A 25,757-nucleotide genomic window follows, 5' to 3' on the forward strand; every position below is an offset into this window, starting at 1 on the left:
TATCAAATATTCCCTCAGTCTTCTACATTCTAGGGAATAAAGTCCCAACCTAGTCAATCTTTTTCTATAATTCAGGTTCTCAAGTCCCCAACAAAATACTTGTAAATTTTTTTGCTGAGCTCTTTCAATCTTATTTATACCTTTCCTGTAGGTTGGTGTCCAAATTGACACAACACAACAAATAAGGCCTCACCAATGTGTTATACAATTTCAACATACAAACCCCAGCACCTGTACACAATACATTGATTTATGAAAACCAAAAAATTTCTTTACAACCATATCTACCTGTGACATTATTTTCAAGGAATAATGGATCTGTATTCCTAGATCCCTCTGTTCTACTGCTTTCCTCAGTGCCCTACTGCTCACCGTGTAAGATGTACACTGGTTGGTTCTCTCAAAGTGCAACACCTCACACTTGTCTGCATTAAATTCCATTTTCCATTTTTTAGCCAATTTCATCAGCTAGTCCAAATCCTGCTGCAAGCTCTGACAGTCTTCCTCACTGTCCACTACACCCCTAATCTTGGTGTCATTTGCAAATTTGCTGAATCAGTTTACCACATTATCATTCAAATTGTTCAAATAGATGACAAACAGCAACAGACCCAGCTGCGATCCCTGTGATCTGCCACTTGTCACAGCCCTCCAGTCAGCAAGGCAAACATCCCCTGCGAAGCCAATGTCTAATAGAATTTACTGCCTCATCTTGAATGCTGAGCGACTGAACCTTCTTGACTGACCTTCCACGCGGAATCTTGTCGAAGGTCTTGCTAGACTCCATGTAGAGAACATCCACGGTCCTGAACTTTCCTGGTAGCTTCCTCAAAAAACTCTATAAGATTGGTATGACACGACTTACCAAACACAAAACCACGATGACTATCTCCAATACCTTCCAATAACTTTCCCACTGCTGATGTCAGGTAACTGGCCTATAACTTCCCAGCTTATTCTGAGAGCCTTTCTTAAACAACAAAACAACATTAGTTATTCTCCAATCCTCCAGCACCTCATCTGCAGCTAAGGGTGGTTTAAATATCTGTGCTAGGGACCCTGCATTTTCTGCACTAGTCCTTCACAGGGGTCAAGGGAACATACTTGTAGGACCCTGGGGTTTTATCCACCCTAACTTGCAAACACTTCCTCTGTAACTTGTACAGGGTCCATGATATTGTAGCTACATTGCCTCACTTCTATAGACTCTGTGTCCACCTCCCAACTAAATACAAATGCTAAAAAACAAGTTTAGATTGCCCCATCTTTTTTGGCTCCACTAATTGATTGCCACTCTGACCCTCCAATTTTGTCCCTTGCTATCCTTTTGCATTTAATATATCTATAGAATCACCTAGGATTCTGCATCACCTTGTCTGCTGGAGCATCCTCACGTCTTCATTTAGCCCTCCTGATTTCCTCAAGTTTTCTCTTGCATTTTTTTTACTCCATAAATACCTCATTTGTTCCTACCTGCCTATTCCTGTTACGGACCTCGTTTTTCTTAACCAGGGTCTCAATTTCTCTTGAAAACCAGCATTCCCCAAATCTGCCTTTTATTCTGACAGGAACACTGTACACTCAAAATTTCACTCCATGAAGGCCTCCCATTTAGCAAGTACACCTTGGCCTGTGAACAACCTGTCCCAATCCACACTTGCCAGATTCTTTCTGATACATACAAAACTGCCCTTTCTCTAATTTAGAATATCATCCCAAGCACGTTCTAGCCTCTTCTATAATTACTTTGAAACTAATGGCATTATAATGAATAGATGCAAAGTGTTCCCCTACGCAAACTTCAGTCACCTGCCCTGTCTTATTCCCTAGTAAGAGATCTACTAGCACACTCTCTCTAGTTGGGACTTCTATGTACTGATTAAGGAAACTTTCCTGAACACATTTGACAAACTCTTCAATTCTTTTAGAGTATGGGATTCCCAATATGTGAAAAGTTATAATCACCTACTATCATAAGCTTATATTTCTTGCAACAGTCTGCAATCTCTCTACAAATTTGCTCATCTATTGGGTGGCCTATAATCCCATTAATGTGGGTTATACCTTTTTTTATTCCTTAGTTCTACCCATAAAACCTCACTAGATGAGGTCTTCGCTCTGACCTGACTGAGCACTGTTGTGACATTTTCCCTGACTAGTAATCCCATCCCTCCTGCTCTATCAAATCTAAAAGAACAGAACGCCAGAACACTGATCTACCAGTCCTGTTCCTCCTGCAACCAAGTCTCACTAATAGCTACAATGTCATAACTCCACGATCTGATCCATGTCCTGGGTTCAATACACCTTGCATTGAAATATACACAGCTCAGAACATTAGTCTCACCTTTTGGTTCCTGACTTTGCGTGCAGGCTTAACCGCATCTCTCTGCACAACCAATGGACTATCTGTTCTGGTGTTCTAGTTCCCATCCTTTGCAGCACTAACAGGGACAATCCCTTCTGTACAGGTCTCTCCTTCCCTGGAAGAGAGCCAAAAGATTCAAATATCTGAAGCACCCCCTCCTGCACCATCTCCTTAGCCACATGTTAAACTGTATGATCTTCCTATTTTTGGTCTCACTAGTACATGGCACGGGTAGCAATCCTGAGATCTCAACCCAGGAGGTTCTGTCCTTTAAACTAGCACATAACTCTCTGAACTCACCTTGCAGGACCTGGTCACTCCTCCTACCCATAACAGTGGTACCGAAGTGGACCATGACCTCTGGCTGCTCCCCTCCCACTTAAGAATATTGTGGACTCGATCTGAGATGTCTCTGACTGGGAGGCAACAAACCAGCCAGAAATTTTGGTCTCATCCACAGAACATCCTTTCTGTTTCCCTAATCAACAAATCCCCTGTTACTGCAACTCGCCCCTTCCTCCTTTCCCTCTGAGCTGTAGAGCCAACCTCAATACCAGAGATCTGACCGCTGTGGCTTCCCTCTGCCAGGTCACTCACCCCAACCATATCCAAAGCAGTGTAGCTGTTGTTGAGGAGAATGTCCACAGGGGTACAATGCACTGGCTGCCGATCCCCTTTCCCCATCCTTACGGTCACTCAGTTACCTACATCCTGCACTACCTCTCTGTGCATCCTATCAACTCCTCAGCCTCCTGAATGATCCAGAGTCCGTCCAGTTCCAGCTCTCATTCCGTCTGTTGGAAGCTGCAACTGGATGCAGTTCTTGGAGGAACAGTTGTCAGGATCACCAGAGGCCTCCCTGCTTTCCCATACACACAAGAGGAGCATTCCACTACCCTGCCTGGCATCCCCACTGCTCAAAATGTACACTAAGAAGAAAGAATAAATAGCGACCTATTGCCTAGCCTCTCCTTGCAAAAGCCTCAACACCCCCACTTTAAAACTGGCCCGCTCACACAATAGCTGCTCCGCTTCTGTCTAAAAGTCAAAATCAATTAACTGCTCGGGACTGTGGCATGCAAAATGCGTCGACTGCCCCACATGCTTCTTTCAAGGTCTCCCCCCTCTAAGCAATCCAGTGTTTCCTCGGGGTTGCGATTCCCCCAACTTTGCACCACAGTAGATTTACGATTATTTAGACGAGTTTGAATAGTTGTGACATTTAAAACATCTCTAAATGCAGAATGCCTTTTGGGTACCGTGAGAGCTTCATCCTGTCCCTTTGTCTGGGGAGTAAGTTCAGCTGGCTGGTAATTTGGTGAGCCCAGCCAGACGGCTGGGTCCTGCATCTTATCAATCTGATCATCAGTAGTTTCTTTGTAGAAAAGTGTTTCATATTTCACTAAATTGTTTCATCTTTATTTCCATTAACCTGGGAAGGATTTAAATCAAGATTATAGTAGAGATTGTTAAATTTCATAGTCATTATGTGTGACGGGGCTAAACAGAGATAGGTGAGCCCTGATTGAACTTTTAGGGTGTTCTGCACAAGGGCTCCCAAGTCCCGTTGTATCTCAGATTTTTGGATTTTCTTCCTGTTTAGAAAATAGTCCACACATTTATTTCTACTACCAAAATAATATGGTAAATACCCATAGATCCTATCTCTAAGAATCTTTTCCAACAGCTTTCCCACCACAGACGGAAGGCTCACTGGTCTATAATTACCCGGACTATCCCTATTACCTTTATTGAACAAGGGGACAACATTCGCCTCCCTCCAATCCACCGGTACCATTCCCATGGACAACAAGGATGTAACGATCCTAGCCAGAGGCTCAGCAATCTCTTCCCTTGCCTCGTGGAGCAGCTTGGGGAATATTCTGTCAGGCCCCGGGGACTTATCCATCCTAATGTATTTTAACAACTCCAACACCTCCTGTAGCTGGGAGGGTGAGTAGTTTCAAGTTCCGTGGCGTACACATCACTGGGGATCTCACCTGGACTGTCCATGCCGGCTGTGTGGTGCAAAAAGCACAACATGCCTCTTTCACTTCAGACTGCTGAAGAAGTTTGGCATGAGTCCCCAGATCCGCAGAACTTTTTACAGGGGTACCATCGAGAGCATCTTGATTGGCTGTGTCACCGCCTGGTATGGGAACTGTACTACCCTCAATCACGGGGCACTGTCGAGATTACAGCTCGGGGCACCTGTAGATTCTATTCTATTCAGGCCATTTACAGCAGCAGCTTCATAAAACTGGCCCAGAGGATCATTAGGGACTCCAGCCTCCCCAACCACAAACTGTTTCAGCTGCTTCTGTCTGGCAAATGGTGCCACAGTGTTAAAGCCAGAACCAACAGGCCCCTTCTTTCACCAGGCCATCGCATTTATCGATAAGTTTGATCTGATTCCCTATCTGTCTGTACATACATATATATACAGAACAATTATGTATACAATCTGAGTATACATGGCAGTATCCTCCCATATGCCCCTTCCTTTTTGCTTGTACATAGTGATGGACACACAACATAAAGATTTTTACTCCCTCGTGTTGTGAGATGGATGTAAGAAATAAAATTATAATTTGAATGCATCAAAACAGGCCCTTTAGCCTACTGAGCCCAGACTGGCTATTAAACTTTCTTCTGCACTGATCTTCTATTATTCTTTCCACAGTCCCTTCAGGTCTTGTCAGGTTCCACCATTCACTCACTGAGGGTAATCTTCACAGTGGTCACTAGCTACCTGCCTGCATTTCTTTTGATCTGTAAGGAGTACCGAGAGTAAGGTTACGGGGAGAAAATGCAAACTCCAGGCAGACAGCCAGGAAATCAGGACTGAACCCAGTCACTGGAGCTGGGAAGCAAAGTCTCAACCAGCTGTTCCACTGTGCTGCCCTCTAGTAACTTTGCCTGGTAGTTTTCACAAAACACAACAACTGAAAAGCCCATGATACACTCCTTGTCGGAGTACAGTGACAGCTAAGCGTGTGTGATTGGCTCTCTATAAAAGCAAAATAACAAACTTTTTTGATGAAATCGATGCAAACACCATACCCTTATCAATTGCTTAACAATTTGGGGCAATCTCAGTAAAAATCCGGGTTAAGATTTATTATGCTTCTAACAATTCCAAGGATTGATCAGTTCTGCAACGTTTTACTTAATCAGGGTTAAAATACCCTGTGCATTATTTTCTGCTGCACCAAGTAAATTTGATGACAACAAAGGTAAAAACCAAGAGATTAATATGTGTCATGATTGATAGTTGGTGAAATTTAATTTATGCATAAGTACAATTTTACCTGGTTACCTGGTTGAATTCCTGAACTGAAACTGCATCCTTGAAGATAGCCTGTAGCTCATCTTCAGTATCAGTCACTTATGCTGAAATCTCTTAGCACTTTATAGCTTTGCCTGTTATTGGAAATTTTCATTTATATACATTATTATTGTATGCTCTATATCTTATGTCTTGAGGTCTTTGCATCATGATTTTAGTTTGGGACTGAATATTTCTTCATCCACTAACCTCAAATTTAAAAATGGCAAACTTCTGAGTTGCAAACATACCTCATGTACTAATGTTTCCAAGTTGGCTGAAAAGTTGTTATTTTACTTTGAAGAGGTAATTAATTATCACTGGGATAAAGATGTTTGAAAGAACCTTTGGAAACTCTTGTATGATCACTTTTGTGGCATTTGTGCTGCTTAACTGAGAAATTAAGGAAGTGAGTTGTCATCCAGAAATTGCTCATCAGATTCCATCTATATCGTAGTCAGTGTTTGTATTAGAAGATTGTGAGTCATTAAACCTTATGGATTGCCTGACAGGTTTTGGAATTGCAGTTGATCTCCCAGGATTGTTGCTCAAATCTGAGATTTTTGCTTTTGCTTTTTGTTGCATTTTGTTTTGTGTTTGTATCCCGTTACTTCTTCAAATCAGGGATTGGTCTGAACCTTGGTCAAGGAGTTTAAACTGTTAATTCAAATTTATCAAGAATAAAATTTAAACAGTTTAAACAAGCAAGCAATGCTGTAATAACAAAATCTTTGCTTTCAAATACTTTGGAAAGTTTGAGAAATTCTGCTGAAGTTCAGTAATTGAGTTTCTGGATGGATTTGTGGATATTAAGGGAATTGAAGTTAATGGTGATAGTGTAAGAGAAATGGGCTGAAGTAGATCAACCAGTTGCTCACTGTCTGATATGGTAACACCCCAGGAACAGAAAAATCTATGAAAATGATGGGTAGTCCAGGTAAAGCCCTCCTCTCCATAGAATATACTCATATGGAACTGGGCCACAAGAAGGCAGTATCCATCACAGACCCTCCACCATCCAGGCCATGTCCTCTTCTCACCATCACCACCAGACAGGAGGTCCCAAGAGAAGCCTTAGGTCCCCCATCACCAGGTTCAGAAACAGTAACTTACAACCATCAACCTCCTGAACTAGCGTGGATTACTTAAATCAGCACTTCTCTGAACTAATTCTACTACCGACAGGCTCACTTCTTGGACAACTTGGGTTTTCAGAATTTATTTTTTTTTGCAGAGTTTGTTTCTTTTCCACATTGGTTGTTCACCAGTCCTTGATTATGTATCGTTTTTTTCAGATATCCTGTTGTATTTCTTTTTCCCTGTAAATGTAATCTCAAGGTAGTATATGGAAACATACAAATACTTTGATAATAAATTTACTTTGAACTTTGAGAATTTGGATGAACAGCTAAACAAATCGAAGGAGAGACAGCCTCCTCTGACTTGTAATTTTCACATTAAAATCATGTACAAGGTAACAATGGTGTTTTGACAACAAAAAAATGCTAGGAAGTTAATTGACTATACTTATACATTTCTCCTGGTTTAGGTGAACTGGTAAACAGATTACAATGAAATATGTGGGGAATGGAATTGATAGGATTGTCCTGAGAAATGATATAAACTTGGATGTCTAAATGGCTTTTTCCTGTATCGGAGATAAATATGATGCAAGTAATTTGCCTTGTGTACACCAACTAAAAATGTAGGAATGCTAGTATGTTTCCAATAGTATTCTTTCTGGGAGGAATTGGAGCCAACTGCTCCATACACTGGCACTGTAGCGGTCTTAGTAGTGTCATTTAACATCTGATATAGGACTAGAAAACTGAAAGCATCTGTGCCTTGGTTCTGCCTATGAACTCTCCATTTACAGTCATTATTTAGGAAGTGATCATTAGGGTCAGAGCAATGAAAGACACCATCAACAAGCTTTCAGTAGAAATGTGAGGAACAGTAGGAATTTCATCGAAAGGAGAGAGTGCAAACATGAATATACATTGAACATCTAGAAGTAATGAATAACGGATTACAGTTTTAAAAAACTTTATTACTCAAATACCTTTCTCACATATGCTCTGTTAAGATTGAAGAATGACAATGATCACACGAAAATGGTAGAAGGCACCTGCAATCTGTATTTTTGTTTACCAATATTGTCCCAGGGTCATGTTTTTAATATAGCATGTAACAGATAACATTTTGGGGTTTTTTTGGTGACTCAAATATAACCAATATTAGCAATGATGAACCATTTTTGGGATCTGCATTTATAAAGTTTCACACACAAAATGCTGGAGGAAGTCAGCACGTCGGGCAGCATCTATGGGAGGAATAAACTGTTGACATAAGGGGTTGAGACACTTCCAGATGATCAGTTCTGATGAAGGGTCTTGGTGCAAAGCATTGACGCTTTATTCCTGCAGCATTTTGTGCGCATTACTCTGGATTTCCAGCATCTCCAGAATATCTGTGTTTGTCATATTTCTTTGTACAACCTGAGATGGAATGATGACCTTTGGTATTGAGCAGTACTAAAGTGACTGCCGATTTTCACAAAAATGCACAGATGAATTAAACAGTTTTCCTCACGTTTCCCTCACCAAGAAACTTCGCTGCAAAAAAATTAATAATGTAATATAAACCAATAGATAGTACCATGTTTCGAGAGCATGAACTTATGGAAAGGTCAGCCAAGCACTTATCAACATCATATACTAGTTAAGAGTTTCCAAAGAAAGAAATACTTATCTTAAAAAGCAGATGATAATCATCACGGGACTGAGAAGTATTGCTGAGTTGCTTATAAATCCCTCAACTCTCTGAGAAACTAAGAGACACCAACATGAATAAGTGAAACATATTCTGCTTGAGCTTGAGTTATTTGCAAAGTTATTGGATGAGAGGGGATCTGATTGAAACATATAAGATTATTAAGGGATTGGACATGCTGGAGGCAGGAAGTACGTTCCTGCTGATGGATAAGTCCAGAACTAGAGGCCACAGTTTAAGAATAAGGGGTAAGCCATTTAGAACAGTGATGCGGAAAAACTTTTTCACCCAGAGAGTGGTGGATATGTGGAATGCTCTGCCCCAGAAGGCAGTGGAGGCCAAGTCTCTGGATGCTTTCAAGATAGAGTTAGATAGAGCTCTTATAGATAGCAGGGTCAAGGGATATGGGGAGAGGGCAGGAACGGGGTACTGATTGTGTATGATCATCCATGATCACAGTGAATGGCGGTGCTGGCTCGAAGGGCTGAATGGCTTACTCCTGCACCTACTGTCTATTGTCTATTATTGCTCTTGTGCCTCTAGAAAAAGTTAAGAGGCTCCCGAATGGTTATGCAATAGTAATCATAAGACATGGTAGTAAGTCAAGGGTTAAATATCTGCAGCAAATATTGTTTTAAGAATTCTAGAGACACAGTATGGTAACTGTTCTGTAACTGTTTCAAACTGTCAGCTGCACAGGTACCATTAAGTAAAATAAAAAGTCATACAGTATTGAAACAAGACCCTTCAGGCCAATAAAGTTTGGTCAAATAAAGTTAAGCAGCTGATGGTGGACAGTTATCAAAAGTGCACAAAGTATCAGTGTGAAGTGCTTAGCCATATATGTCAGTGCTGCAACGCTCTCAGTGCCTTTTTGTCCAGCACCGAAATACAGTACGTGTTGCAGGTTTTCTCTCAATACTGCAAGTTCCTGAAAGAAATAAGCAATTCAACAGGAGTGAAAACAGAAAGGATTGAAAATGCATCCATGGACAGCAAAGCTATCTTCGAAATGTTGATCTGAATGTTAACTCTGTTTTTCTCCCTCCAGAGATGTTGCCTCCCTTGCTGGTTACTTGCAGTCTCTTTTATTTTCAACTTCTTGTATCTACTGTATTTTTAAAAAAGTTCAACTGTAATTGACCACGAGTTTGTATCCACTAAAGAAATCAGATTCGAGACTTTTCAATGTATATTTAATTCAAAACGTACATTTAATTTCATGCAGAGTGGTGGGAGTGTGGAATGAGCTGCCAGATGAAGTGGTGAATGTGGGCTCACTTTTGACACTTAAGAAAAACTTGGACAGGTACATGGATGAGAGGGGTTTGGGGGGATATGGTCCAGGTGCAGGTCTGTGGGACTAGGCAGAAAATTGGTTTGGCAGAGCCAAGAAGGTGCTGTTTCTGCGTTGTAATGTTCTATGGTTCTAAAAACTCGATAAATCAATAATCCCTCCAGGAATGAGATGGTTTGTTATATGAAGTATCACTATAAATCTCAGTAGATTTGGCTTCAATCACAGCGTTCAGTTCTGAGCACTCAAAAATGTATGCTTTACACAAAACATATTCTCCTTTGATTTCAGTGTACCGAATAGAAGTGGGCTTGTCATAACCAATTACAATACCCCCAAGTTACCCACATATCCTATAGCCAGTATTAATTGCATTGTTTCGAAAATCTCTATAACTTTCTTTGATAATTATACACATTATTAAATGAAATCATAAATTAAAAAGATTCCCCTCTTCCTAGCTGACTGACGCATTATTTGTTGTAAACTTTTCCGGGATCTACACAATTCTGTGGGTTGTATATGCAGCATGATCACAACATACATGTGTCTCAAAGGCAAGGAAACAAAATACACCAAGTCCTCTGCATTGGGATCAAACATGCCAACGGAAGTACATTTTGGCTCTGTCCAAGGTAATCCAGTGCTGTGTACATGTTTTCATTTCTGCATATTGCTTTTCAGAAACCAGACTGTGTAGCAGCTCTTCTGTGAGTGCTCAGTGATCAGCAGTTTCCTTGGTGCCGTATGAACCAATTGATCAGGCCTTCATACTGTTTGTGAAAAACGCTCTTTTATAGTTTTGTGGAGCTCCCCAACTTTGCATCAGCTGTCAAAGCAAGAAACATGCATTTTTTAACACTGGAAGTCATTTCAATGAGAATCTACACCCAGTGGTCACTTTATTTGGTACTGGAGTGGAACCCATCTGCTTCTGTAGCCCATCCACTTCAAGGTTCAACGTGCTGGCATTTAGATACGCTCATCTGCACACCACTGTTGGTTATCAAAGTTACAGTAACCTTCCTGTCAGCCTGAACCAGTCTGGTCATTCTCCACTGACCTCTCCCATTAACAAGCCATTTTCGACCACAGAAACACCCCGCTCACTGGATGTTTTTTTGTTTTTCGCACCATCTCTGCAAACTCCAGAAACTGTTATGCTTGAAAATCCCAGGAGATCAGCAGTTTCTGAGACAGCCAACCACCCCATCAGGCACCAACAATCATTCTGCGGTCAAAAGCATTAAAATCCAATTTCTTCCCCATTCGGAAGTTTGGTTTGAACAAGAACTAAACCTCTTGACTACGTCTGCATTCTTTTATGCACTGAGTTGTGGCCACACGACTGGTTGATTAGATATTTGCATTAATGAGCATGCATACCTAATGAAGTGGCCACTAATAATAGAGTGCTTGTTAGAACATAGAAATCTACAGCACATTACAGGCTCTTCGGCCCACAATGTTGTGCTGGCCTTGCCTCAAATTTCCCTAGCTCATAGCCCTCTATTTTTGTAACCTCCATGTACCTATCTAAGAGGCTCTTAAAAGACCCTATTGTATCCTCTTCCACGCATTGATAGATGCCATCAGCGGCAGTGCATTCCACACACCCACCACTCTCTGTGAAAAACTTACCCCTGACATCCCCTCGGTACCTACTTCCAAGCACCTTAAAACTATGCCTCCTCGTGTTAGCCATTTCAGCCCTGGGAAAAAGCCTCTGCCTATCCACACGATCAATGCCCCTCATCATCTTATACACTTCTATCAGGTCACCTCTCATCTTCCATCGCTCCAAGATAAAAGTTCACTTAACCTGTTCGCATAAAGTATGCCCTCCAGTCCAGACAACATCCTTGTAAATCTCCTCTGCACTCTCTCTATAGTATCCACATCCTTCCTATAGTGAGGCGATCAGAACTGACCACAGTACTCCAAGTGGGGTCTAACCAAGGTCTTACATAACTGTAACATTACCTCATGGCTCTTGAACTCAGTCCCACAGTTGATGAAAGCCATTGCACCATACACCTTCTTAACAACACAGTCAACCTGCGCAACAGCTTTGAGTGTCCTATCGACACAGACCCCATAATCTTTCAGATCCTCCTCACTGCCAAGAGTCTTACCATTCGTATTATATTGTCTTCAAATTTGACCTACCAAAATGAGCCACTTCATACCCATCTGTGTTGAAGTCCATCTGCCACTTTTCAGCCCAGTTCTGCATCCTGTCAATGTCCTGACGTAACCTCTGACAACCCTCCAGACTATCCACAACACCCCCAACCTTTGTGTCATCAGAATTAGCTTGTTGGAACAGATATACAATTTTATTGCAATTAGTCCTTGAGCTGCTCTTATTATGCAACCATTTAATTTTGTTTATGTGGTTTGGAAACCACAGCACTCATCTCTCAATGCAGCCAATAACAGTACACACTGCCAGGTCTGTGTTACTCTGCCAGAGGCACTCGAGCTCAGTTATTCATTTAATTTCAACAATCCAAATGCCAAAGAGATATATAAAAAAAAGACACTAAGACAGTAGTAATTCAAAACAATTTGAATTGCTTTTGAAAAATTTGTGAAATGCCTTTGAGATGACTTTGTAGGGAAAAGGCAATTCAGGATTGAGTGTCGTGTAATGAACCAGATTTGATTAGGAAGCTTAAGGCAAAGGAACCCTTACACCTATGATTGTGTGGCTAAGTACACATCTAAAACCACATTCAGGTTCACTGGTGACACCACTGTTGTGCTGTTGTGGGATGTATCAAAGGTGGTGATGAATCAGCATAGAGGAGGGAGGTTGAAACATTGGGCGAATGGTGTCATAACAGCGCCTCTCACTCAATGTCAGCAAGACCACGGAACTGACTGTAGACTTCAGGAGAGGGAAATCAGAGATCCATAAGTCAGTACTCAGAGGAGTGGAGGTAGAGAGGGTCAGTAACTTTAAATTCCTGGTTGTCACCATCTCAGAGGTCCTGTCTTGGACCCATCACATAAATGTAATTGCAAAGAAAGCACGACGGAGCCTCTACTTCCTTAGGAATCTGCGGAGGTTTGGCATGTCATCAAACACCTTGACAAACCGGCAGGTGGAGTTCAACCCAGATGAGATGATTCACTTTGGTAGGTCAAATATGATGACAGAATACAGTATTAATGGCAAGACTCTTGGCAGTGTGGAGGATCAGAGGGATCTTGGGGTCCGAGTCCATAGGACACTAAAAGCTGCTGTGCAGGTTGACTCTGTGGTTAAGAAGGCATATGGTGTATTGGCCTTCATCAATCATGGGATTGAGTTTAGGAACCACGAAGTAATGTTCAGCTATCTGGGACCCTGGTCAGACCCCACTTGGAGTACTGTGTTCAGTTTTGGTTGCCTCACTGTAGGAAGGATGTAGAAACCATAGAAAGGGTGCAGAGGAGATTTACAAGGATGTTGCCTGGATTGGGGAGCATGCCTTATGAGAATAGGTTGAGTGAACTTGGCCTTTTCTCCTTGGAGTGATGAAGGATGAGAGGTGACCTGAGAGGTGTATAAGATGATGAGAGGCATTGATCATGTGGATAGTCAGAGGCTTTTTCCCAGGGCTGAAATGGCTAGCACGAGAGGGCACAGTTTTAAGGTGCTTGGAAGTAGGTACAGATGAAATGTCAGGGGCAAGTTGTTGTTTTTTTCACTCAGAGAGTGGTGAGAGTGTGGAATGGGCTGCCAGCGACGGTGGTGGAGGTGGATACGATAGGGTCTTTTAAGAGTCTCCTGGATAGGTACATGAAGCTTAGAAAAATAGAGGGCTATGGGTAACCTTAGGTAATTTCTAAGGTAAGGAGATGTTCAGCACAGCTTTGTGGGCCAAAGGGCCTGCAGTGTGCTGCAGGTTTTCTATATTTCTAACTTCTATAGATGTGTTGTGGAAAGTGTACTGACTGGCTGTGTTACAGCTTGGAATGGGAACACCAATTACTTTGAGTGGAATATCCTATAAAAGGTAGTGGATTCAGCCCAGTACATCACAGATAAAGTCCTCCAACCATTGAGCACATCTACATGAAATGTTGTCTTAGAAAAGCAGAATCCATCAAAGATCCTCACCACCCAGGCCATGCTCTTTTCTCACGGCTGCTATCAGGTAGAAGGTAGAAGTGCCTCAGGATTCACACCACTGGGTTGAAGATCAATTACTACCCCTTAACCATCAAGCTCTTGAACTAAAGAAGATAACTACCCTCATCCTATTTCTGGTTTTCCCGCTTTAATGACTCATCTTGTTATTTCATGCTCATTATTTATTGATATTTATATTTTCATTTGCAAAGTTTGCTGTTCATTGATCCTATTTACAGTTACTGTTCTATAGATTTGCTGATTATGGCCCCAGGGAAAAGAATCTCAGGGTTGTATGTGGTGACATGCATGTACTCGGATAACAAACTTTACTTTTAATTTTGAAAATTAGTGATCGTAATATGATAGAATTCACCCTGCAGTTTGAAAGGGAAAAGCTAAAGTCAGATGTATCAGTATTACAGTAGAGTAAAGGGAATTACAGAGGCATGAGAGAAGAGCTGGCCAAAGTTGAGTGAAAGGGGACACTAGCAGGGATGATGGCAGATCTGCAAAGGCTGGAGTTTGTGGGAACAATTCTGAAAGCCAAGGTTAATTTCTGCCTGCTATACTGCTGGCATTTAGGGTAGCAATGAAGGTTCTCCATCTCTGTCTGTCCTTAGCCATCTTCTCTATTGTGCTCTAGGTACCTGTGCCAGTAGCATCCTCTTGGTTTTCACTACCGTCAGTCACACAGGTCCAGGCTGGAGACTCGGGAATATAGTCTCACACAGATATAGGATTCTCCATTGCCATTTCTGTAACAATTTTTTTGACCAGTCAGGGCTGTTGGCCCTGAGCTGAACCCATGAACCTGGAGGACAGGTGGACCACTCTTAGTCTGGCCTCTACCCTTTGACCTGTTAGGCATGGGTGACCCTAGCAAGAGTCAAAACATAAGGCCTCGACTCCAGCCAACATAGCCTCCAGGTCATTCAGGCATGTAATTCTCCAAATCCTACAACAAGGTACGAGGTTGGGGTCCTCTTGAAAGATACATCCCAAAGATATATTCTAAAGGGAAGATTAGGCAACTGCGGCTGACAAGAGAAGTCAAAGGCAGCACAAAAGCAAAAGAGAGGGCATCTTATAGAGTAAAAATTAGTGGGTAATTAGGGGATTGGGAAGCTTTTAAAACCAAGAGAAGGCAACTAAAATGCCATAAAAGAGAAAAGATATGAGGGAAAGTAACCCAATAATATAAAAGAGGATACAAATTATTTTCTTCAGGTTTATTAAAGAGAAAAAGAGAAGTGAGAAAGGAAATTGAATGGCTGGAAAATGACACTGGAGAGGTAGTACTGGGGGACAAAGAAATGGTGATGCACATAATCAATATTTTGCGTTAATCTTCACCGTGGAAGACACCAGCAGTATGCCAGAATTTCAATCTGGTTGGGGGCAGAGTGAGTGTAGTTACTATTACTGAGGAGAAGGTGCTTGAGAAGCTGAAAGGTCTGAAGATAGATAAGTCACCTGGACTAGATGGACTACAACCCAGGGACCTGAAACAGGTAGCTGAGGAGACGGTGAAGCAATTAGTAGTGACATTTCAAGAATCACTAGATTTTGGAATGGCTCTGGAGAACTAGAAAACTGAAAGTGTTTCCACTCTTTAAGGGAAGGAGGCAAAAGAAGTTACAGCCAGTTATCCTGACTTCAGTGGTTGGTAAGATGTTGGAGTGCATTATTAAGAATGAGGTTTCAGGGTTCTTGGAGGCACGTGATGAAATAGGCCAATGTCAGCATGGCTTCCTAAATGAGAAGTCTTGCCTGACAAATCCATTGGAATTCCTTTGAGGAAATACCAAGCAGGATAGACAAAGGAGAGTCAGTGGACATAGTTTACTTTCTAGAAGGTCGTTGACAAGATGCCGCACATGATGCTTCTAAACAAGATTGGAGCTCCTCGTATTACAGGAAAGATACTAGCATGGATACTCGTAACCCTTTTGTTTACAGAGCACAGAAATAGAATTTCCAATTGATTTTCAATTATGTCAGTGGAAGGCCTAAATGGTTTTAGAGGTCTGCTCTCTTAATTAAGATGGGGGCGTGGTCAGCGATAAATTTTCTACTCCTAAAGGAGTGAATGTTTGTGAGGGCAGGAACTCTGGTTGGAAAAGTAACTATTGTGATCCTGCACAAATATCTTTAAAGCAGGTTACTAGTACATTCAGGGAAATTACTCGAAAACAGTATAGTTCAGTCCCAGGAAAATGGAAGAACTTATCACTCAGTAAATAAACTTTTGACCTTTAACATAGAGGGCAATGAAGAATGAGTAAACACCATTACAGGTCCCAGCTTGCTCCCCCAGTGGCCTTCATGATCCAATCTGTAACTGACCTCCGGGACAACCAACTGCAGTAGCAGCTCTAGAACAGAGTGCAGATCTGACTGGCTTAGTTAAATGTTGGTCACTAGTGAGCAGAAGTCAGTGTTTCAGAGAATCAGTTTGACTAGACCTTTGGCATTATCTGTTTCCTCTCAGGACTGCCCTATTTCTTGGGAAAAAACAGCAACAATATTCTGTCCCTGTATCTGCTAACTTCCAACTAACTTATTTGATAACAGGATTTTCTCTCCTTCCCTTTGAAAGACATTCCTTTTAGTTGAGGTCTTGGTTAAATGGATTATTGGGCAAAATTAAACATCAAACATCAAAACCTACTTTCCTCCAGTCCTGTATCTGCCTGTGCACCAGGCTTTCTGCAGAATGAACAACATCTCTGGCCTGTTCCACCCTAACCATGTGCTTTCAAAGCTACTTCAGGGTCTCTGGATGTTTTCATCTGGAATGCGCCTTTAAAATGTACAAATTAGGAGTGGAAGTGGGCCGCTCATTCCCTCAAGTGGGAATGGGTGATCCCTTTTAAGCAGAGATCTCTAGCTCTAAATTCTCAGTTCTTATTCTCATCCACCTAGTCAAGATTACCCATGGTTCTGTATATTTCAATCACTCCTCTCATTCTTCAAAGCACTAGCAGATAGAAGCCTAACCATTCCTCATAACCTTTTTCCTCATAAGAGAACCAGCCCCTTTCAGCTATTAATCTGTTAACATCTCTCTGAACTGCTTCAAACACATTAACATCCATCCTAACATAAAGGACTAGTGCACATTTTTCACTGGTGCCGTTTCACTAATTATTGAAACACATCTTCCCTACCATTTCCCCAACAATAAAAAAATAAGATTGCCTATCTGGTTGCTATAAAGTATAACCATCTATCAATGAATCATGTACAGAACAGCAGATCTCTTTGCATCTCAGAGCTCTGCAATCTCTCGCCATTTAGATGTGTGTTTTTGTTTAAACTTCTCCTGCCAAATGGGCAATTTCCAAATGCTGATACCCTTTTGAAAGCCGTTGTCCAATTTAACTCTGCCATCCTGTTAGGTAATGCAGTCGAGAAGCTAAATATTCAGCATATTAAAAAAAAAATTCTCTTGTCACCGTTAGTTACTATGCCAATTTTCTCAAGTATATTCTCTGCTTCCTGACCATTTAACTGATGAAAAATTTCTCCTTTATTCCTTTAATATGCTGATACCTCCATCACATCTTTCAATCGCTGCTCTCAGAGAAATAATCCCTGTTTCTCCATGAAATTAATTCCTTATCCCTGAAACTATTCTAGTAAATCTTCTTCTTTATCCTTTCAGGGCCTTCACTTTCTTCTGATGTGCAGTTCAAGGAATGAATGACTGCAATCCAATAAGTGTTTCATATTTCTCTTTTCCTTTTTGTATCAAATTTAGGATCATAGTTTTTCCCACATGCTCCACTGTCTTTAAGCACTTTTCCAAGTTCCTTCTCCATGTTTGTTAATATAAAATATACAAGAATGATTCTGGGAATTAAAGGGTTAACATTTGAGCAATGTTTGATTTCTCTGGACTTGTAGTCACTGGAGTTTAGAAGAAGTGGGGGTGCATCTCATTGAAATCTATTGAATATTGAAAGGCCTAGACAGAGTGGAGATGGGAGTAATAGTTCCTAATGTAGGAAAGTATGGCTCAAAGGGCACAGTCTCAGAATAGAAGGACATCCTTTTTGTACAGAGATGAGGAGGAATTTGTTTAGCCATATGGTGGTGGATCTGTGGAATTCATAACCACAAACGGCCGTGGAGGCCAAGTCACTGGGGATATTTAAAGCAGAGGTTGATAGATTCTTGATTAGTAAGGGCGTCAAAATTTACAGGGAGAAGACAGGAGACTGGGGTCGAGGGATAATAAATCAGCCATGATGGAATGGTGGTACAGACCCATTGGGCCAAATGGGCTATTATGTTCCTATGTCTTATGGTCTCATTGTCTTATAAAATTGATGTGCTTACCTTTGGCTCATCACTGTCAAGGAGAAGCTCTTCCTCAGCTTCTTGCAACTCCTCAGCAGGGTCATAGGCATATACAGGTAATAATTGGTGTCGCAACATATCCAATCTAAGCAAGGGCAAGAGGAAAAGAACGCAAAAATAAACAATCAATGTCTGTGGTTGCTTCTGGTTAGGTAAGCAAAGCCCATAAGTATTCTAGTTAAATACAAAAAAAAATCAATTCCATTTATGAAGACATTGTAGGCCCAGTAAAGAACTAATGCTGCAGCGAGTCAGTCATTCAGCTGTTCAATACTCCCCAGAGTGAAAATGATTCAATGGCTTAAAGAACATTAAAAATAAAGATTAGCTTTATTTGTCTATTTGTCACATGTACATTGAAACACAGCAAAATGCATCATTTGCGTCAATGACCATTACAGTCTGAGGATGTGCTAGGGACAGCCCACAACTGTATCCAACATAGCATGCCCACGTCTCACCAAACTGTATGTCTTGGGAATGTGGAGGAAACCAGAGCACCAGGGGGTCATGGGTAGAAAGTACAAACTCAAAGACGGCAGCATGAATTAAACCAGGGTCGCTGGCACCACCCACTATGCTACCATGCTGCCCTATGGCTAGAGAAATGTGTCAGGTTTGACCCTTTGTGATATGACAGCTTGTTTAAAAGATATACTATCATATTTGGGCTCCATTTCTTTCATGGTGAGTGGTAAATTGGATATAACTTTGGCTTATTCATAAAAGGCAGAGGGTACTGATGGAGTGGTGCTTTTCTGACTGATGGTCTATGACCAAAAGTGCTTGCAAGGATCAGTGCTGGGACTTGTGCTCCATGTGATCTATATTAAATGACTTGAATACAAATGTAGATAGCCCGATCAATAACTTTGCAAACAAAGCAAAATTGGTGGAGTTGTGGATACTGAGGAACATTATCAAATAATTTAGCTGTAGATTATAGACATAGATCAGTTAGAAATTTGGGCAGAGAAAGGGCAGATGAAGTTTAATCTGGACAAACATGAGGTAATGTATTTTGTGAGCACAAATGCAGGAGGAAAGAGTATACATTAAATGACAGGATTCTCAGCAGCACCAATGTGCAGAGGTTCTTTTGTGCAAGTCTATGGCTCCCTGAATGTGGCCACACGAGTGGATACAGTAGTAAAACATGCATATGGCATGCCTGGGTATAAAAGTCAGGAAATAAGCTCTGATTAGCCACATTTAGAGTTCTGAGTGCAGTTCAGGTCTCTGCGTGGAAAATTTGGAGAGGGTGCAGAAGATGTTCCCAGGATGTGCGTTACCTAGAAAGGGAGGTTGAGCAAATTTGAGTTGTTTCCGCTGGAGCGCCAGAGGCTAATATTTACTGAGAGGAAGAATATTTCAAATACCATCCCATGATACAGTGACTGATCCAGAAAAAAAACTAGTTCATCAAGAATCAACCTGCTTTTCTTCCTTTTCAATTGCTGCAGCACTTTTCTCTATTATCAAATATGCTACGTGGCTACAGGATGTTTGTTGTTTCCCACCCTCACCCACAGAGAGTTGTAAAGCTTGTTTTCTGTCCTCACCCACTGAAAGTTGTAAAACTTGCTTTCACTTAACCCCTTCCTGGTTCCACATCTACAAAGATGGGGCAAGGAGAAGAATGAAGTCCTGGCTGGCCAGGGCTTGCTTTTGTGTTCCAATGTTATCAGGAGAGGCAAGGAAAGTTATTTGGTGAAAAGGAAACTTTAAACACTGGTACTACAAACAACATAGCAGTAAGGCAGCTGTGAATACATGCACGTCCAATCAAAAATATAACCTTCATTTCCTTCTTTCTCCACCCTGTATTTGCCGAAGAACAGAATACATCATAAGCAATAACTGCAATGAAATTATTGATATGAATCTGTCTGGCAATATCTATGCATATGGCACAATTATTGTCATATATTGATGTGGGCACACACATGAACTTTTCTTCAGTAAATTGTTTCCAACGGTCTTTTGGTAAGAACATTTTTTTAAGAAGTCTCATATGAACTAGATATAAACAGCTGCTTTATTTAATTTTCTCATAGAACAGAAAATACCTTGTATGCCAAGTTTTGTAATGAAGAAATAGACGTGCTTGTTTGTTAATTAATCACAAAGTTATCTCTTTCAATTAGTTTGAAGCAGTGAACTACAACATCCCAGTTCCATTCTCTGGATAAAGAGAAACTATTTCCAGTAGTTGGGAAGTCTAGATCCAAGGACTCTGTTTAAAAATTAGAGCCAGACCTTCCAACAGTTTAAAGAGGAATGAGGCAACACGAGTGAATCTGCAGATGCTGGAAATAAATAAAAACACAAAATGCTAGCAGAACTCAGCAGGCCAGACAGCATCTACGGGAGGAGGTAGTGACGGCGTTTCAGGCCGAAACCCTTCATCAGGAGTGAAGTGATTCACTCTGAGTTCTGGCAGCATTTTGTGTTTTTATTAAAGAGGAATGAATTGTCTTTCACAATTGTCAACCAATACTTGTTCAATTGTCAATTTTAAGTTGGGTGTGGTTAGATATTGAGCAAAAGTATTAGATAAAAGTATTATGATAAAGTTGGATCACTCATTTCAGTGGATTGCAGAAATGGTTTAGTAGCTAAAATATTCCTGTTTCGATGTACATATCTCATATTCAGAGCATTATTATTGCTCATTCTGGGGTAGAAGGTGGAGAACTTAATTTCTGAATAGATTGGGAAGGCTGTGAAGTCTGTGAGTGATATAACATCCATACCAATCCATTGTGGGGTTTGCACACCATAGCAGACTTCAAAGCGGAATGCAGTGGAGTTTCCAACATCGCTGCCTCTCCCCCAGATGAGCTAAATCTTTTTTTTAATTTTATATGCTCGATTCGATGTCGCCAATACTGAGCCCCTGAGGAACCCTACAGATGATGCGACTGGCAGCTTGCTCATCTCTGAGGCCAAAGTATGCAGGTGTTTCCAACAAGTGGGCAGTCGCAAGGCCATGGGACCAAATGGCATCCCAGGGCAGATACTCAGGATGTGTGTGGCACAACTTGCAGACATTTTTTAATCTCACCCTCTCCCCCCGCTTCAAAACATCCACCATTGTCCCAGTACCTAAAAAGGCCAAGGTAACATGTCTGAACAACTGGCGTCCTGTTGCACTCACCTTAATAATAAGCAAATGCTTTGAGAGGCTAATCAAGGACAACATCTGCCACCCACAGTGGACCCCCCTACAATTCACCTATTGATACAACCGATCGACAGATGACACAATAGCCACAGCTCTACACACCGTCCTTACACATCTGGAGAAGAGGGATGCTGAGGTGAGAATGCTGTTCTTGGACTACAGTTCAGCATTCAACACCATAATTGCCTCCAGGCTCGATAAGGAGCTCAGAGACCTCGGCCTTCACCCTGCTTTATGTAGCTGGATTCTGGACTTCCTGTCAGGCTGCCGGCAGGAGGTAAGAGTGGGCTCCATCACTTCTGCCCCTCTGACCCTCAACACAGGTGACTAAACCTCCTCCTTTACTCTCTCTAAACCCATGACTGCGTTGCCACCCACAGCTCCGATCTGCTAATTAAATTTGCTGACGACTCTACATTGATTGGCCTTATCTCAAATAATAATGAGGCAGCCTACAGAGAAGTTCTGACACAGTAGTGTCAAGAAAACAACCTCTCCCTCAATGTCACAAAAACAAAGGAGCTGGTTGTAGATTACAGGAGGAATGGAGACAGGCTAACCCCTGTTGACATCAATCAATCTGAGGTTCAGAGGGTGAACAGCTTTAAATTCTCACGTAGTCTGTACATACTGACTGTGTGGTGAAAAAGGCACAACAATGCCTCTTTCACTACAGACGGCTGAAGAAATTTGGTATGGGTCCCAAATTCTAAAAACTTTCTACAGCGGCACAATTGAGAGCATCCTGTATCCCTCAATTGCAGGACTCTGTAGAGAATGGTGCGGACAGCCCAGAGCATCTGTAGACGTGAACTTCCCACTAGTCAGGACATTTACAGAGACAGGTGTGTCAAAAGGGACTGAAGGATCATTGGAGACCCGAGTCACTCCAACCACAAACCGTTCCAGCTGCTACCATCTGGGAAACGGTATCCCAGCATAAAAGCCAGGACCAACAGGCTCCAGGACAGCTTCTTCCACCAGGCCATCAGACTGCTTAACTCATGCTGATGCAACTGTATTTTTATGTTATATTGACTGTCCTGTTGCACATAATATTTATTATAAATTACTATAATTGCACATTTAGACAGCCGTAACATAAAGATTTTTACTCCTCATGTATATGAAGGATGCAATTAATAAAATCAATTCAATTCCACTCCAACAGGTATCCATGCTTCACACAAGCACGTCAGATTGCAATCAGAAATCACCCTTGGGGGAGGCTGGCTGACAATTTGAAAATGTTAATCATTAACTAAAAGTTTCGCAAACGCTGATCATGGAGCTCGGGAATGTAACCAAGGCATGAATGCGGCATTGTCGAACAGGATTGGCAGAATAAACAAGCACAGCAATAAATGATGTATCCTCACCGCTGTTTTCTTATGAAACTTCAGCTTTCTTCACAGAGTTGTTCTGGTTCATTAATTGGGCAAACGTGGAGAAACACTTTGTAGGTATGGGCCAGATGTCCAGGAAGCTAACATTCGTGCAAACGTTGTTTGGTCTCCTTGATCGTTTACATCTCCAAGCAGGTTTAGACTGGTTATTTAGAAACACTGAAAGCTCTGAAGGAATATTTTAGCTGACAATACACGCTCATTGCCTTGAGGTATCTGGAGGAGCCATTCAGTATGTTCAGGATTATGCTGAATGGCCATTTGCTCTGTGTTGTGACAACGGGAATGGGAAACACAACAGATATAGCGGGAGAGACACTACCCCTTTGGATGAGGAGCAAACGTTTCAAAAAAGCCTATTAATGCAGTCAGTGGCAAGAGAATGCAGGACATCGCCAAACTCATTTAGGCAAAGACAAGCTAGCCTCTAGGATTCATCCATCTGAAAATCTGGCAAAAATGTTACCAAACCACCTTACATCAATGCACACTGTCTCTTACACACTGATCTACACGTCTTGTCCTCAACCCATTCTTCAGCACTGGTTTGGAATCCACATGTTATGATGTTACTTGATATTCCGCAAACATTAATGTCACAGATATAAAAGAAACATCATTACCATCATATCTTCATGCATCTACCAATACCTACCATTCCTAAAGTGTATGCTAGAATAGCACGGGTGAGGTTGGCTCACAATTTTTCTGACTATCGTTTCGCCTCATGAACATTCAGTTGCACCTGAGGTAATAATGTGTTGCCCTATGCTTCTTCTCTTCCTTCCCCTTCTCCTCCTCTTCCAAGGCCAGGATCAGGAGGTCGTCTATAAGACAGCGTGGCTTGGGGGACATGATTCTGGTGTGGGAGTGGAATAGGGCTTTTGGAGCGGGGGACAGGGGATTAGAGGTTACATTTGTTGGATACCGAAAGACCTAGACAGAATAGATGTGGAACTTGGCAAGAGAGCCTACTTCATTAAAATAAAGGTATATCCCTTTAAAACTAAAATCAGGAAGAATTTTTGAGTCAGGTGCTGTTAAATTTGTGTAATTTTATGTCACAGAGGGCTAAGGAGGCTAGGTCATTGGACAGATTTAAGGCAGAGATTGAAAGGTTCTTCATTGGTGGGGGGGTTAAAGGTTTATGGAGAAAAAGCAAGAGAATGGGGTTACTAAGAAAAACAAATGCTCTAAGACTGGTCCTTTGAACTGTGATATTTTATGGTCTTATGGGTGGGAAGGGGAGGCTGGAGTTGGAGAATGCAGGGTCTGGATGGGGTGACAAATTAGGAGGGGTGTTGCTGATGAAGAATGGATACTTGGGATGGGCAGTGACATAAGTATTGTACTTACTTTGCTCACCTCCTGTGTTTACACTGTGTGAATATGCCCAGGAATGCCCAAAAACAGGCATCCCACTGTATAACACGATCCAAGTTGTCTTACCATGCTCCAAAAGGACCATGAGAATGACATTAGCAATGTATCCCCAATGTGGAAATAGTGTTGCTGTCACAAGGGTACTTATGATAGGAATAACACATTCTTAATGTGAAACTCAGAAACAGTCATAATTATGCCAGATTCATGAAAAAAATACATTTCCCATGGTGTGCACTGAAAATAAAGGTCACTTGGATGCATTTTCAGTTGACATAAAGCACAGAAACAGGCCCAAGCTGACCACGATGTAAGATTCTCTAAAGAGCCTTAAATGATGTAAGGGCTGTAGCCTTCAAAGCAAATTGCTTGGAATTGCTCTGTGAAGGCTATGTTATTCCTGGCTGACACCCTCAGGATTTCAGAGCCTCTGAGTTCCTGCCATCAGCTGCCTCACTCTGCAAGGTCAGATGTCTATTGGGACACTAAGCTCCTCCCAGGATTCGGACTGGGAAAGTCCAGGGGATGGGACAGTGGGCGAGAAGGGGAATCACTTTGATCAGTTAGCTCATTTTCACATACCCTCTCACCATCTCAATTCCATGTTAGCTTTAGGGGAACGCATAACATACTATGACATTAGTCTTTTATAAATGACACATTTGTATCCAATGTTAACTATTTCCTACTATCAATGGGAAACAATAGACCCTCCCTGGTCACTAAAACCCCAGCTATCATTCCAGCAAAGCGTCTACAAGACACTTTGTTAATTGGTTTAGTTGAGCAGCTGGCTCTGGGATTTATTATATGTATTGCTTGTAATGTGTGTACTTGGAAGTAAAATTGAGCCATGCATAACTTCAGAATATCCATGGTCTGGTAGTGACTAGAATGCACTGATAAACAAGCTTTAGAAAATAAACTCTTCTCTGGCTTCATATATTCATCATATACGCTGGGAAAGCACTGGATCCTTTTTAAGCTTCAGAAAATTTTAGAGCGGCTGCCATTACACTACCAATAGTGTATCTAGAAGCCAAAAGTCTGTCTTATAAATTTCTACCACCACAACCTCGCCTCTTTATTTCTGATAAGGTGATAATTCTCAATAAATATAATATCACAGGCATTATTTTTTCTATAATTAAGGCCAAGACATTGAGCACCATCCAAATTAGACTTGAGGTCTCTCACTACTCAATGAGAACATCTCATTCTCAATGAGATACTTTTTACAATAGGCTGTATTCTGCAGACCAACAGCACTGTTGTCCACAGATTCCCCCTTTGCACACATGTTCCTGGGCTGAATGCAGAGGGTGCATCTGATGGAGCTCTGCAGTCAGAAGTCCCATGGTGTCCTCTACAAGCCCCACTCTAAAATAAAAATCTCCTGACAGTTGGCAAAGTGGGAGCCAGAAGTTTGTCAGGCTACAACTGCTTTAAAATGTCTGTCACATTCAGAGACATGGCAAACTAATAAAATATAAATAAAAATTTTGCAGCCATTTTACTAGCTACT

The 25,757-nt window shown here is 41.5% G+C and overlaps 1 protein-coding gene across 2 annotated transcripts in view; it reads right to left on the reverse strand.

The window, feature by feature from the left end:
• Positions 1-7,231: 7,231 nt before the first annotated feature.
• Positions 7,232-25,757, reverse strand: part of LOC132381168 (small integral membrane protein 29-like) — a 36,576-nt gene continuing 18,050 nt past the window's right edge. For both annotated transcript variants that reach the window (XM_059950455.1, XM_059950456.1), the window contains exons 4-5: positions 18,236-18,341; positions 7,232-10,594 (exon numbers count right to left, since the gene is read on the reverse strand). In XM_059950455.1, coding sequence (XP_059806438.1) covers positions 10,526-10,594; positions 18,236-18,341 — 175 coding nt within the window. In that variant the 3' untranslated portion in view covers positions 7,232-10,525. The remainder of the gene's footprint in view (positions 10,595-18,235; positions 18,342-25,757) is intronic.

Source organism: Hypanus sabinus, chromosome 25 (genome assembly GCF_030144855.1).
Source record: "Hypanus sabinus isolate sHypSab1 chromosome 25, sHypSab1.hap1, whole genome shotgun sequence".
Lineage (NCBI taxonomy): Eukaryota > Metazoa > Chordata > Chondrichthyes > Myliobatiformes > Dasyatidae > Hypanus > Hypanus sabinus.